Genomic DNA, 16,377 nt, shown 5'->3' with positions numbered 1-16,377 from the left:
TCTACATAGACTGGCTTTAAACATTTTCCTTCTAACGTGGGAGACGTCTGATGAAGTCTGTGAACAATCTACTATCCAAATCTTAAAGGTTTAAGTACCACATAATATTGAATCCTTCAGTACGGAAAGAAGAGATTGACATTAACTCCTTCAATACAAATGAGTTAATGTCATCTCTTCTTTCTGTACTGTCTTTCTTTATGGCTGGTTTTGCTGTAACTTGAGCAGTTTGTTGGTGGCTGTGACTGGTACAGCTCAAAGGAAGTAGAGCTTGTCTGATAGCTGGATGCCTGGCTCTGAGTGCAGGAACTGGCCAGCTAGGAAAGCCAGTTTGTGGGCGTACTTGCATGGGGCTGGAACCCGAATGGTGCCTGGCCAGTTCCAGTACAAATGGCACATCTTGAAAGTCAGCCTGGTGTTTGGACAAATCAAAGAAGCACATTTGTTTTGGAACTGATAAAAAAATGACAATACACATTTCCCTTGACCTTAACATATATCAAAACAATACATACAATAACAGCAAGAATCAACAAAACACCACAACAGACGTTTCCCCACAGATTTTATCACTTTTTCCCCCGAGTCTGCTAGTGAGGGTCTTCTGTTCCTCATTTGTAATGCAGTTTTCTTTCAGCCTATACTAGACTGTTGTTTATATTACCCTATTTTTACACCAAAATTGGAAGGTATACAGCAGTTTATCAGAAAAAAGGCAATTACTTCCTTCTCAATGTCAGTAGAAGACTTTGTCTGTTTTTCTCCTCTGGTGATTCATGTCACAAACACAACAGAAACAAGCTCATCAGAATCCAAACTGTCATGCCTGTTAGGTTTCTGATGAGTTTGTCTAGCACAATACAAAGACAGGAAATGCTAATGCACTTTGTTCCCAAATTGTAGAAAACAATAAGTATGCAAACTTTCATGGCTATTCATGCACCAACGCCCAAGAGTTCAATGCATGTGGTCACGCCAGAATTGGCGAATGCAATTGTGGAAGAGCTGTGACCACTCATGATTTGATCTCACTTCACCGCTCTGTGTGCAAATGAACATAAATGTGTTCAAGAAATGTTTTTTAATTAGTCCGTGTTTACATGTGTCCCGATGACACGTGTTGACACTATGTTAATTAGAAAAGATGTATGAAGAACTTCAGCAGTTTCTTCAATTTATAGCAACAATCTATAAATCCAACGGCACAATATGGATGGACCGAGTTAGATATAGGAAAAAATAATCTTGTTACATATCCAATAATGGTATTGCTTTCTTCACCTGTAACCTATAAAGCTGCAGCATTACATGTTTGAAATAGCAAGTAGCAGCAGAAACCATGTGACAGGACATGTTGCAAGTTCTTGATGAGAAGGTGGATCTTGAGGGAAACCTTGAAAAACACTTGATATGTGCATGAATATTATCTGTGATTGTTGCCACAGCCAATGCTTTTCTTCAGGGATCTTGACTTTATATTCTAAATATTTAAAAGCTGGTGAACTAATTATTTACTCATCCACTTATATACGGAATTGGCTAAATGCTATGAATCTTTAAGAGCACTAGGTAGAAAGATCGTTAGTGGAAAAGAACATGTTCTATCACTACCTTTGCAAATGGTCTGGTGGGAGGTTCGCTGTGTTGTACAAGGAGATGTAGTGTGTTGGAAGTCCACAGCCCTGGCGAATGTGATGTGCCATCAGAAAGAAGTCCACCCTGAATAAATAAAAATCATTTCATGGTTAAAAATATTATGTAGCCAACATCAGATACACCCGAGTCTTTGATGGTTGCCTTATCAAAGTGCACATATTTACTACTCTTGCCAGGAGTTGGGGCTGAAGCTTTTTGATGTACACAAGTAAAAAAACTGATAAAAACCAGTGCCCCTCTTCTGCTACCCTGTGATGTCGGGCTCGCCTGTCTTTGTCGAGCATCGATTACAATATTTTCACGAGATGCTAAGATTAATTTATTTGTGTAGTATATTCAGCCCCCACACAAACCATCTCACTCCAGTGTCATCTATGTCATCTATGGCCTAAAGCTGGATACAGACTGAAACCCATGCATTAAGTTATGACTGTTCTAAGAAAACAGAATAGATTGCTTTTTGCACAGAGGAGTTTTTCCACAGAGGGATATAAAAAACATACACAGGTCCATATTTGAAACTGCGCCTTGGAAAAAAAGTTTAACCCTACAACCTTTGAAACAAATTAAAAAATGACTGCTGCTTTGATTGTTTGTGATTTTAAAAAATCCTCACAAAAAACATCAATGTAGCATCTGTGCATCTAATAAACCTTCTAATTGTGATAAAACTAAGACCTTAAATAAGGATCTAGACAACTTGTACACATGGACTGACCTGTCTGAGTGAGTGAGGGTGTGATCAACAATAGTCCCAGGTGGAGGAGTTCCAAAATTGTTTGAAGTGCAGGAGTACAGGGTGGTGCTGATGCGCTTTTGCACCACAATGAAGACTAGCTTGGGCTCATAGCTGGGGAAGGTCTCAAAGCATTTGATCAGCTGTGGGATCTCGTACTGCTCCACGGTCTTCAGCTGGCCATCTGACACACCATCCCGGTACACAACAATCTTCTCTGGCAAGTTGTGGTTCACCTGTACAGACAAACATACAGTTACGTGTTATATAGATATTGGTAATTAAACTAAAGTTGTTAAACTTTCATTCAGTCTAAACATTCCTTCTCTGCATTTACACCTATCATTTTACTTTATCCTGATATCTCTAGACAAAGATTGCAACAATACTTTTATCAAAACTCTGAACCAGAGGAATCAGAGGAACAGAGAATACAAGGAAGAGACGATTCCAGTGGTTGAATTGACATTTTTGCAGTGTTAGTAGAATCTACCTCGTAGTACTTCTGCAATGCAGCCAGTAAGCAAACTCTGAAGCCCTTTATCAGTTCCTCATTGGGTGACTGGAAAGTGACTCTTGAGTACCAGCGAGTCATTGAGCTGGAGAGGAAAACATCAAATGCATTTGGTGTTGAGATAGCAACACCGCTCTTTTAAAGCTGTGCAAGAAAGAGGTGGAACATGTGATTATTCTGTAAAACACGAACATTTATACCACTAATATTTATGGTTTGTCGTCACAAATCTGGTCGTTCCAGTTATTTAAGAAGAAACTCGTTTTCTGCATGATGTAATCCGAGTTCCATGAGACACACAATTGCAGAGGAAACATTAAATCTAAACAAAAACAAAGAAAAGTTTTTACCTGTTCACACTTGCAACAAATCCCATGATTGACTGATGTTTCCTGCTGGTGTCATGGTGGACATCAACTCCAACAACCATCAGGTTTTTCTAGTCAAGACAGGGGTTCATTATATCTCCATCCACTGCAATGTTACAATCTCTTATTTCCACATGAATAGGGCTGGGCGATATGGAAAATGTTTCATATCAGTCTATAGAGATATACTGTATATTGCGATATAAATCAGATAACCTGAAAATAAATGTTTTGCACATTTTTGGGTTTATGTACAATATTCTTCTTTCATGTTTTCTTATGCACAAAACTTATTTTACTTGCTCATACAATCATCCTGTGCCCCTGCACTTTACCTTTAACATTTCATAGGTGCAAATAATGTACTCAGCATTGTTATTTATACAATTTTTTTTTTTAAAATCAGCTCCCCTAAGGTTACAACTGTGCTGGTGAAAAAGTGACTCTGCTCCTCTGATGTTTTCTAATCGCTCACACTTAGAACTGATCTTGATATAAAAACCTGTGCCATTCATATTTATGTTTCTGGGTAAACCGGGAGTCGCTTCTTCTGCAACAAATAAGGTAAAACACAGGAGGAACTTCTGTCTGTAGGTGTGTGTGCGTGCAAGCTTAACTTGTGACCAGTGATGGTGTTTATTGTTAAAGTGTAAATGGAGCGCACGTCAGAGAGGGGATGAGGAGGAAGCCGACTGACAGAGACTCTGACACAGGGAAACCGGACCTTTAATGAGCGTCTGTCCTGAAGCAGGGCTCAATAATTAGAACACCGCTGCTTCAGGACAGACGGGTGTAGTCTGTCCTGAAACAGGTTTAGTTTCCAGTAAACCCGCTAAAACTATGAACGTAGCCGAAAACATGATAATGTTCAGTCACTGCATCGATGCAGAGTCTACCTCTACATTGAGTTCCTTCAATGTTATATTGATAGGTCTTAAATTTTTATTGAGGAAAAGTTATATTGTGATAATTATTGATATTGTTTTATCACACAGCCCTACATGAATCTGAACAATTTCCTCTTTAAATATGGTGCATCATTTCCAGAGTACCCACCATGATATTTTCCTCATTGTTCAGTGCCAATAGATAAACTGTGATCTTCCTGAGCTTCTTAAGACTTGGTGAGGCATTAAAGATCAAAAATCTTCTGATAAAAAAAAGTTGGTGGGTGGTCAGGTCAGCAGGAGTTAATTATGTACTCACTGCTGCAGGCTACTATTACATAGTGATAACACTTAGATTCCAGAGGCAGAGTTTTCAGACTAATAGACAGGTATCTGTTTGAGCCGCAGAGCTCTTAAGTCCCTGCATGATACTCACCAGAGGAATGTTGACGGTCCACAGCTCTCCTCCTAACTTGCAGTTCATCTGCAGGAGTATCTTTTGGGCAATGCTCTTCAACTTCTGTTGCTGGGAAATTGTCCGAATGTTGATGGCCTGACAATAACAAGTGATAAAAAGAACGTGCTTTAATATGGCACAAAATATATATTAAAAAAACATTTACACCGTACATTGTTTTCCTCTAACACTAATACAACCATGCATAACGACTACAAACCTGGGATGGGATGGGACTTTTAATGCAGCAGAGCTTCTTTATGGCACTGTACAGATCGTCTCTGTTGCCCACCATGATACAAACTACTAGCTGCATGTTGGGCTGCAAAACAGATGAGAAATAATGGTTACACACAATCAATTTCTACAAGGTCAAAAAACAAAACTAACTTGAGCAGATATATACATTTCCCTCTTATGTGCTGAAAAACCACAGCATTTAAAGATGGACAAGATGCCAAAAGATTAAGTCACGGTGTGGATTTTAAATGGTTTTCCATCTGCCTGGAGAAAACAATGTTTCATAGAATAATTAGAAGACACCAGTGCAGTTTGGACTAAATAGGCTAAAAACATGCAAAACTATTAAGCACTTTACAGTTGCTATGGTTGCCCCTGGCAACAAGACAGAAATGACTGTCAGTCATTTTGTGTTCTGTGGCAGTTATGTAGTTAAAAATAGAGAAAGAACTTACGTTTTAGATTCCAGTAACAAGGGTCTGCAGGTCACAAGGGTTTGTTTGTGGATGAAGGGCATTATATCTAGGTATAAATATCTAATCACTTAATTAATAATTAGTAATTAATTAATATTCCTCTGTATGTCTATAGTGTTATGTTGATCCTGTTTCAAGACATTAAGATTAAGGTACAAGATACGATTAAGATGCATTTATTTGTCCCAAACACATGCACAGCCATGCACAGCACACTCATGCAAGGAGGGAAATTTAACCTCTGCTTTTAACCCATCTGGTGCAGGACACACAGAGCAGTGGGCAGCCATGTACGGCGCCCGGGGAGCAGATGTTGGGGGAGTAAGGTGCCTTGCTCAGGGGCACTAGACAGGGTAGGGAGAATCCTCTTTGGACATATCAATCTAGGTTCGTCTTTTTGTTGTTTCTCCATGGAGTTGAACCAGAGACGAACCAGAGACCTTTTCTGCCCATAGTCCAAGTTTCTGCCACTAGTCCACCGCCTCTCCATCAAATGTCGGAAATGCAAAGACTTTAAACATGTGCCACTTGTTTGCTGTAAATTAGGTTTAGCTCTATTATGACTTCTCCAAGTTGCATTTAAATTCCAACATTTGTCTCTTTAATTTTTTTTTACATTTTAATGTCATACTTCACTGGTGAGCTGACAATGGATGCTCTTGACGTAACTCTCAGTGCGATCATCCTTCAGCTCCACACAAATGGGTCGTTCCAGTCGCATCCCAATAGGCCCAGCCACCTTTTTAAAGGTGGAGACCAGCTCCTCAGCCTGCTCTGCACAGCGCCGGGGGTAGAAGATGGCCCAGATGTTCAAGGGGATCTAAGGAGTAAGATGAAGAAACAAAGCAACACGTTGACATTCGAGTCAGCTAAAATATTTCTAATGGATAAAGAGTGATTAGCTCATTTAAGTTCACACTTAAACACATTTTTTTCCACTTGTGTGCAGCATAACATGTGAAATCCAATCTCAATGCTGACATGTTAATTCTGTTGCGATTCACTGAAGAGGGAAGATCAAAACTGTGGCCACCATCACTACAAACAGCGTTTTGGGAATTAAGACGAAAATAAGCCAGCTATTGACTCCTGTGGTTGTATGCCTTCCCCAACCAGTGCAGTTCACATACAATCCAGACTTGCAATATGATGCCATGACCTTTGACCCCTTGACTTTAATCAACTGATCCTTAAGTCCAATTGACAACTGAAATTCCCCAGAGGTAAACATAAGATGAAATGTTCAAGAGGCCAAATCATGTTTTATGAGGCCACTTTGATCTTAACGTGTGATCTCAAACATTTGTGATAACTTTGAATGGATTCTTGAGACGCCCTTAAGACATTCACAAGGTAAAATATGGGTTTTGGGAGGTCACCTTGAACAGTTCATCCTTGAGTCCAACTGAATGTTTGTACCAAATTTGAAGAAACTTCCTCAAGGAAAAAAGATGTGTTTACATTCACAAGAATGGGACGGACAGAAAACATAATGCGTCCGGCCCCTGACTGTCCCCTCTGCAGAGGCACAGTCTGGAGAATGTTGTTACCTTACTTGGTAAACTTACCAGTTGCTGTCTTTTTCTTTTACAATGACAGTTTAATTATGTTAATCCAAAATAAAAGGCACTGCCAAAGTTATCCCTCATATACTCACAGAATTGATTGAGGGATCCCTGACAACCTCTCTAGACCAGCAAACATCAGCACCCGAGGTAAAAGACGAAGACTGCAGGCAGATGGTTTCAAGAGGCAGAATTCTACCTTTCAACTGTAACAAAGAAAACATTACACAACATGTCCAAAATTCTAGTGAGCTATCACGAAATGGTGAACATTTAAAAACGTCTTAAGTTAAATTTTTACGTTATGCAGACTGACATTCAAAAGTAGAGCACAGCTCAAATTCAGAGAAGAGTTTAGTCAGAATTCAGTGCATTGTCAGACTAAAAGGAGATGTGTGATCTTGAACAAATATTGCATTGATCATGTTATATCATTGTCTTGGCTGTCAACAAAACTACGAAGTGGTCTGTATTCTTACCACTAAGATTTTGGAGTCAATCTCCAGTCCCCATCGTCTGAGCTCCTTCTCGCTGTCAGGGTTGGTGCTGATGTTCTTTAGAAGCTGTTTTATTGAGTGGGTGTGCTGCTCACTGCTCACGTTGATGTGAATGGTCAGGTCCTACATAAATGAAAAATATTTAGTTTTCAAAAGTATTTTAGAACGATGCTCAATTTTCTAATCTTAGGCACCAATTACTTAAATGTATTGTGTCTTACAGTTTGAAGATAAGAGATGGAAGCTGTCTGAATACTGCTTCTGTGGTTGGAGGAATGACTTATCGATGATAAAAAATAGTTGGCAATTAATTTAGTAATAGATTAGCTGGGTCTGTTATAATGCATCGCAACCACTGCAGCAACATCTCCTTAAGTGGGGGCGGTAAACCAGCCAATCCTGAGCTGGGACATTCTGACCAGGGTTAATTACCTGCCGATAAGGATTCATCTCCTGGGGTTTAATCACACAGTCCTCTTGATTTTGATGAAACTCGATTGTTCCTTAACCCAAGTGGACATCCAGTTCAAAAATAAAAGAAGCCTTACCCATTAGAAATCCTTCACATAAAAAGGTGGATGCGTCAGTTAACGTGTACTGGTTTGCCTTTGGATACTGAAATACAACACGGCCAGTGTATTTCTGAGGATTTGCAGTATCAACAGCAATATTTTCACCGAGCAGTTCGAACAATAGAAAAGAAAAATATGAAATAACAGTAGCTGAAGATTAAGATTAAGATACATTTATTTATCCCACACACATGCACAGACATGCATAGCACACTCATGCAAGGGGAAACTTAACCTCTGCTTTTAACCCATCTGGTGCAGGACACACAGAGCAGTGGGCAGCCGTGTACGGCGCCCGGGGAGCAGATGTTAGGGGAGTGAGGTGCCTTGCTCAGGGGCACTAGACAGGGTAGGGAGAATCCTCTTGGATTTTTTAGACAGATCAACCAGGTTCGTCTTTTTGTTGTTTCTCCGTGGAGTTGAACCAGAGACCTTTTCTGCCCCTAGTCCACCGCCTCTGGGGCTCGACATTAAAACAGTGCATTGGATGATTTTAGACAGAGACCCTTTATGAGGTACATCTACTAGGAATGATGCAGTATAATACCCTGCAATTAAGAGGATTATAATAATCAGCTTTTATTGGTGTTGATTTATTTTAATAGTCATATTTGAGGCCATAATTTGTGTCCTGGATAATACAGAAGTGCTGCTTATATTTTGTCATCTTTAATTAATATGGATGGGATGGAAATATCCTCTCAGTATATCATAGTACAGTTGAATAGGAGCACACATTACTTTAATATGAAAAGTTTAAATAAATCAACACCTCTTTCCAACAGATTAAATTAAACCTGAACATGAAAAAATTGTCATGAATGGAGGAAGGGGCATTTATAACATGTCTGTTGTTTAATCATGCATTAGTTCATGTATTTGTTGAGGGAATCTTTGAATTTGTGGTCCAGCATTTTATTACTAACAAGGGTCTCTTAAATCATAACACAGCAGTGACAGGGAAATTGAACTATGATAAGATACTACTACAGCAGTGACTTACCGCACTGAACATCATGCAGGGTTCATACACATTTTGACCCATGGATTTGGTCCCTTGACCAAACCATGTCTTTCATTAACTTTAGACCAAATTTCCATGACCAAACATTATCGGTGTATACATGAAAAAGTGACAAATGTAGTATTTAAGCTAACAATAAGAATTCCAAAGCATACAGTATACATTAAATCAGGGGTTTTCAACTGGTTTTGTCCCAGGAACCACCATTCTGACTAGATAGTAATCCGCGGCTCACTGATGTGCCTAGGCACGCGCGTGCCTAAGGAAGTTTGTACATCAATATATAACGTTCATGACTTAAATGTACATACATGTAGTTGACATGTTGAGAGAACGTTAAAGTAACGGTGATCAATAACAATCAACATATACTGGGGCTACAACTGAAGACGGAAGATGACAAAGTAATGCAGAATATGTCACAAATGATAATCATACAATATCACACAAACAATTGAGGCCTACTTAAGTTTAACCTCATGATCACCAGCACCTTTATATAATTTTAGATATTTTTCACTATATTCAAGAGTAATATGGAAATGTGTTGAAATATCAAAGCGAATTTTGCGGACCCCCTGCAATGCCGTCGCGGACCACCAGGGGGCCGCGGACCCCCGTTTAAAACCCCTGCATTAAATGACACAAATGAATGAAACAATAGTTTGATTGAGGTCTTTGTCTGTTGTAACCCATGGCATGTACTTTTCCATTTGTAGCCAAGCATGGTTAAATCTACGCTTCCCTGGCATAGTGCATTATTCCACCTGCTTCCCCACCGTACTTTTCAATTAGTATGAGAGCGTATGCCTGCTTATATTTGGAGCGTATTTCTTTTAAAAGCATATGAATTATTTAAAACAGCGTAAATGGACATGAAAATATGAATATAACACATTTCCATGAGTTTTCCAAAGCTTTTGGGATTTTATTTTTTTCAAGCACTTTACCAGGCCTGGAAATAAACAGTTTACAGTTCCATGACTTTTCCAGGGTTTTCCTGACCGTGTTTTTCATGACATAGGTGAATTCATGACTGATTCACCTATGGTTTTTCTATCTCTAAATTAAGTATTGTTGTAACGGAACAAGAACATTAAATTTACCTTCATAGCTCGGAAGTCCTTCCTCATTTTGTCAGGGATTCCTGTCATGAAGGAAAGCTCTGGCACTAAAAGGATCTCTCCAGTAATGATTTGCTGTAATAAACAAAAACATTATTTTTTCTTAGTGTCATTGCATTCCTGGTGGACTAATGGACAACCTACAGTATTCATTTGTGTCTACTGTTGATGGAAAAAACCTTTTCCCCATGTAAGACGCACTCCCATGGTAAAATGTGGTACAGCTGTTATGAGCAATTATTTTATATATTTTTGTGCATTTACAAGGCCTGACAAGATCCAACAAAATTCAGGACACATTGTAGCCACAAGGTGGCATAGTGACTCAACAATACATGTCACATCAGTTGAGTGCTCCACTGTGAAGATGTTAAGTAAAGTTAAATTCAGTTCAGTCATGATTAACCCTGACTGTTGCTTCTTACAATGACAGATGCTTAAGAGGGGTTTTACCTTTCCTCCGGGCTGGGACCGCTCCTTTGGTCGATGCATGAGTAGGGGTTGGTCCATCTCTTTGATTGTGATCCCATAGTTCTTGCTTTTAGAATGTGGAATGTCAATGCAAAGCAAAAAAACAAAAAAAACAATGCAACAGCCAGATATAAGGAAGGCTTTCATTGCTGCTCTGAAATAGGCTGTCATTGACATACATTGCAAATTCATGGAAAGAGCAGTCTCACCTGTAGTATTCCACAAACGTGGTTTTTGTGCCATCCATCAAAGTGAATGTATCTTTAGGCGACTTGCTCCACTCAATGTCATCAATGCGGTAGGTGCGGTTGTTGTAGCGGGTGATGACAATGCTGCCGATCAGTTCTTTGGTGCATTCGTCTCGGAAGTTCTCCCTGCTCTGTTGGTACAACACGTTCCTGGCAGAAAGCAAGGGCCACAAGTCAGTTTTCCCCTTTTTAATACAAGGCCCAGTTCCTTGTCTTTGACCTTTTCTTTTCAAACAGAGCAGCCATAGCCATGACAAGGTTATTGCTGTTCATAAATAATCTATAGAAAAAAAGAAGCCTGTTGCATTAGTCGAGTCGCTGCCCTTTGACTCACCCCTTCATCCGCACACACTCAGAGAGGGTAGCGTTATAGTAGTCAAGGTTTTCACAGTTCTGTCTCTGAGGACAAGAATGTCAAACCTAGTTTTTAAATATGTATGACTACATTACAGTATATGACATTTATATAGCTTGTGTGGTGATGGTATTTTCAATGTTGAAACATGCATGAGCATGTACGAGTACCCTTATAAAAGATCTCATAGTCAAAGATTCTGCGCTCATTTTATATTGGTATCCAATAGGATTTTTTTTCAGATCAGTAGACTTCCTCCCAGCTAGCAGATTATTTGCAATGAAAAGACAAATTGTGATTCTTAAGAAAAAGTTAATGTGTGTAACAAATATATTCTGAAAAATTACTCAATTAAACTTTTAGATAAAAGCTTGCACTTATTTTGACAGCAAAATGCTCGACTTGCAAATCTGAACTTATCTGTTTTAGATTTGTTGTGTGAACTCACATGACATCCAGCACAGAGTCATTCCGCAAGACTTTGTGAGACACATCCACACACAGGTACAGGCCTCCGTCGGTCTGCTTGATGCATGTTGAATAGCCTGGCCACACTTGAAGCCTAAATAAACAAACAAATAGATGATGTAATGACTGAATAGGTCATGATATCAGTGGTGTCTGCCCTAGTGGGTTAAACTCAACTCATTACTAACCGATGTTTGGGGAGAATGACTGCGCTCTCTGGATCGTAATGATTTCGGCCCACCAACTTCAGTCCAACGATTTTCATTACCCTTAGAAAACAAGAACAAAACAGGGTCATGTGCAGTCATCAAACCGTCCAACTAGTAACATGAGTAAGAAGGTTCTGATGGTAAGATTATTTCATTTAAGGGCTTTTATATACAGAAAAGTATTACATTTTCAGCAGCAGTCTGGTTGTGTGTGAGACAGATCAGTAGAAAACAGCTGTATTCAGATGTTTGGACACCTGTGGTTTTCTGATTTTTTCAGGTCACTTTCTAGAAATGTTAATCTATTAATTTCTCAAACTGGAAACAAGAAAGGAAAAAGTTATTGAGGTATGTCAAAAAGTTTGGCTCCAAACTATAATGTGTTTAAAACACTTAGAAGTTCAGTAACAATTTAGGTCTTAATTGAATCGTTAGGACTTGTATGATATTACTACTGGTTCCTCGTTGAGTCGTTCATTTCTAATAGTCAGCTTATGACCAGAGCTGATCATATCTAACACTTCAAACATTGTGGTAACACTAACTATGGGCTCGCAAAAAAAACTTGACTTTGGATATGAAAATGAAACTTAAGCGGGGGAGGCTATAAAAAGTTCTCAACGCTTAAAATTGCAATTTGTGAAATAAAGACATTTTAAATTCACACTGAATCTTTCATGTTTTATTCTGACCACCGCATCAGAGAAGACGTACAAGAGGGTTTCAAGATGCAGCTCAACACATGCTTACCAAAATGCCACAAAGAAATGCCAGTTTAAACCGAGCTCCTTGACAACAATCACCAAAAATGTTATGGAAAGCTTTAAAGAAAAACTGCTTTTAAGAACTGCATTAGCCAAAACCTTTGCACATGCTATAAATAGTTTATTTCTGTTTAAAGTTCATAAAATAAGAAGTCATAGAAAATTGCAATTTGAATAAATTCTCGCTTTTTAATGGCTGCTTGCTTTAGAAGTTTCTCTCAGTAAAATATGGAATTTGCACAGAGGTATTTGCATAAATCTGAATCGTTAAATTGGATTAGACATACAAAGAACAAACAGCACATTTACAGCAATGAACACAGCTGAATGCAGGAAAATTATCCTTAAATAAGAAACCAATATCCTAAATACAATTGCACACTGATCAACATGTATTTCAAAGTGATAATTTATGTTTATATATATCAATATTTATTTTTTGAAATACCTCCTGAGCACCACATTGTAGAAAGGGATGCATAGATCTGAGTTGGGAGGCAGAATCTTCGTCATCTTGACTTGTATTTGTATCTCCTCGTCATCAGTCCGTCTCACACTCTTAAGGACAACCACCTGTATACCGAAATACCAAACAAACAGGTAATCTGTGTTAGATCTAGCATTGTGATTGATTTCACATTAACAGTGAAGAGAAAATCTGTCACACACTTCAAAAAGGTTCAGAATGCGTACATTAACAATTTAAGTCAACTAAAATGTATAAATCTTCAATTAACATTAGTCAAACAAACACAAAATGAATCACTATGATACCCACGTTATCCATCTTTAGGGGCAGGTACAGTATGGAGCCATCAAAAGCCACTACGTCTCCTGTGGTTGGGCGGTGATCTTTCATCATGGCGAAACGCATTCCCATTGATTCAACATTCGGACTGAAAATACATGATCAGAAATGCACGACTTCAAAGAATAAATTCATTAAGTATGAACTGACTTCCTCAATTCTGATTTGAGCATTGTGGCGCTAAGCACGACTCCTGTTTGTTAACAGTTTTGCTTTTGTTTCACATTTTGTTTCAAAATTGAATTCATCAACATTCAACCATATTCTGTTGGGGGAAAAAAAATCTAAATCAATCACATGATACTTACGTGAATGTGACGTGGTACTGATAAACAGCTTCATTCCTGCAGCGAATTGAGATGTGGTTTGAGCCAATTGCTATTGGAGATCCTTTTGTTCCAGCCTTAATTAGTGGCTCACTGAAAATAATGGACATTCACAAACAGGGCCAACTGATCAAATGCAAAAAACTCATCAGATCAACATTAATTGCATAAATTAATTGTTTAGGAGTTAAGAGTTTTTTTCACAGAAAGGTGATAAGTTTGCATTCCGTCTCTCAACCACCTGCCTGGAGTTCAGCTTGGTGTTTCAGGTTCTTTGGGAGGTAAATGAGAAGGACAGATAGTATACTCACGGGACTGCCTCCATTTTCAGCTCTTTTGTTGCTGGTGCGTGAGAAGAAACCTCAAGGACCTCTTGGGTGGTGGGCACAGGGGGCATGGCTGGTTCACATGATTTATCTGTCGTTAGAAAATGTATTGATGGAGTTCACATTTTTACTTAAATCATTAGCTCATGCATGGGAAAAGTTGAAAAGAAGCTGCAGATTGAACTTTCTTGCCGTTTTTAACTACTTTCCCATTATAATTCACGAACCATAAATATCCACTTTAACCCATATTAAAGAAAGAATGTCCCTGTATAGGCAGAATAATTTTTTAAAGTTTCCCTACCTGCATGGGAAGGCTGAGAGAGTACGGCTGGTGGTGGTTCAGAGGCAAAAGAATCCGACTCGACACGACCTGGAGGGAAAGAAGGAAGTAAGGGGAGTCCTCTTCCTACTCCAAGCTGGGGCATCGCTGCTCTTCCAAGCCCAACCATAGTGTGTGGCGGCAAATCTCGTCCAAGGAAACTGTAATAGGTCAAATAACACAGAACCCAGGGTTACACATCACAATTTATATTGAAAATAATTGCAACAATTCAAAGTATTGGTACAGGCTACATTTATGCGAAGACAGATCAGATTTGATTGATTTTACAGTAAATATTTCAGAGAGATTCTCTAAAAAACTATGCATAACTTAAATATCTGTCACCTTGAGGAGTCTGAAGCTGATCTCACACAAACAAATGTTTCCCACATACGACAGCACTCTTTCAATTTGAATGACCTTGTCTACAAAAGCTACAGAGGGAAATAAGCATGTCACTGCCAAACCTACAATGTAAGCACTGTATCTGTCAACCTGATGACAGCAGACTTTAATATAGAGGATTCAATAATTTCCCCAAATCTTTTCTTCATAACATAATCAGTTGTTTGGAGTAAAGACCTAGAAAATAATCCTGTTAACCAGGCAATCATTTCCTACCTTTGTCCTCTTCCAATCACCTCTTCAGGTTGGCCACCACTCTCTGGGCTACTGAGACCAGCTGGAGCATCGTGCAGCTTCAACTCTTCCACATATCCGGTTGCTCCTCTTCCTACAATTAAATTTAACAAATCAATTATTGTTCTTCAGCACATCCAATGACCAGGGGTGTAAGAGAATTGTTTACCATTGCATTTAATGAAGTTCTATCACATGCTAGTATTTGACTTCACTCTCTAGTCACTCAGGCTCTGTTAACAGCAAACTGAGGTAGACCCATGCTACTGGCATAGACTCAATTCTGTGAAAAGCACTGGACAGTAGTTAACAATATTTATCAATAAACCAATGCCTAATATATAAAAAATCCAAGTTTTAAATACCAACAACTGGTACTGTTCCTCTTCCCCATCCAGTCAGGGGGGGCTCAATGCCCATTCCTCTAAACATGGAGATCAATGCTCCTTGACCATGGGTGGGCATGTCGACCTGTAAGCAGACAAATAATTACAAAGGGTTGTATAATAATATTGAGGAAATTAAAACAAGCAAAAGTATACGAGTGCAGACCTATGCGTGTTCCCACCTCTTTTGCTCGCAAAGCCAGGGTCTCTTCTATGAGGCCTGGCGATGTTGGAGGTGTTGGTCCATGCTGTGGCTGCAGACTAGACAGGATGGCACCTCTCGCCAGCCCTACCTTGGGTTCAGCTGGTGGGAGGAGCAGGCCTCTGGCTCGTCCAAATCCTCCATCATCAGACTGCACCAGCAGTCCCCTTGCTCTGCCAAGCACAGGTTCAGTAATGGGTATATTTACGCCTCGTCCTTGTGGAATGAGGAAGCCTCGGGCTCGTCCTGCACCAGGAACTTCTGTTGGGAGCAGCAGTCCTCTGCTACGTCCCAGAAGCAGCTCCTCTGGCTGTAGTCCTCTTCCACGCCCCAGCCAAGGAACACCCGTCATACCATGAAAGTCCGGCTTGTTTGGATCCATTCTCTCAACTTCTGATCCCACCAACAAGGGATTAACTAGAGGAAACAACCCATTGGATAAAAAGGTTAGTGTGGGATTCTCATATTTAGGTTCTAAATTGGACACAACCGGCAGATTGAAGGACCTAGGTGAAGTAAATTGTTGTCTTTGCAAACACGAAAAGAACAAACAGAAGACTGTTATGTCACAAATGTTCCCCACTCTATGTGCAAATAATGAAGAGTGTCACTTGTTTTAAAAGACCAAGAAGATGTTGTTTCCATCCAGTCTGATACAGATGTGTCCAATGACGATGTGTTTGGGTGGGAGAGAGAGATTGAGCGGTGGAAGGAGGTAGAGAGAGAGAAGCGAG

The 16,377-nt window shown here is 39.4% G+C and overlaps 1 protein-coding gene across 1 annotated transcript; it reads right to left on the bottom strand.

Moving 5' to 3' along the window:
- Positions 1 to 209: 209 nt before the first annotated feature.
- piwil2 (piwi-like RNA-mediated gene silencing 2) lies at positions 210 to 16,025 on the bottom strand. Its single transcript, XM_061071797.1, has 23 exons — positions 15,624 to 16,025; positions 15,421 to 15,526; positions 15,038 to 15,149; positions 14,396 to 14,574; positions 14,077 to 14,164; positions 13,748 to 13,858; positions 13,410 to 13,527; positions 13,080 to 13,204; positions 11,847 to 11,927; positions 11,639 to 11,752; positions 10,797 to 10,985; positions 10,570 to 10,654; positions 10,099 to 10,191; positions 7,379 to 7,519; positions 6,992 to 7,105; positions 5,966 to 6,154; positions 4,839 to 4,940; positions 4,598 to 4,714; positions 3,257 to 3,345; positions 2,886 to 2,991; positions 2,375 to 2,628; positions 1,612 to 1,719; positions 210 to 412 (listed from the first exon to the last, which is right to left on the bottom strand). Exons 1-23 carry the CDS (start codon positions 16,023 to 16,025, stop codon positions 256 to 258), a joined length of 3,180 nt encoding a protein of 1,059 aa, XP_060927780.1. The 3' UTR covers positions 210 to 255.
- Positions 16,026 to 16,377: the final 352 nt, after the last annotated feature.

Source organism: Limanda limanda, chromosome 5 (genome assembly GCF_963576545.1).
Source record: "Limanda limanda chromosome 5, fLimLim1.1, whole genome shotgun sequence".
Classification (NCBI taxonomy): Eukaryota; Metazoa; Chordata; class Actinopteri; order Pleuronectiformes; family Pleuronectidae; genus Limanda; species Limanda limanda.
This window is presented reverse-complemented; position numbering and strand designations above follow the sequence as displayed.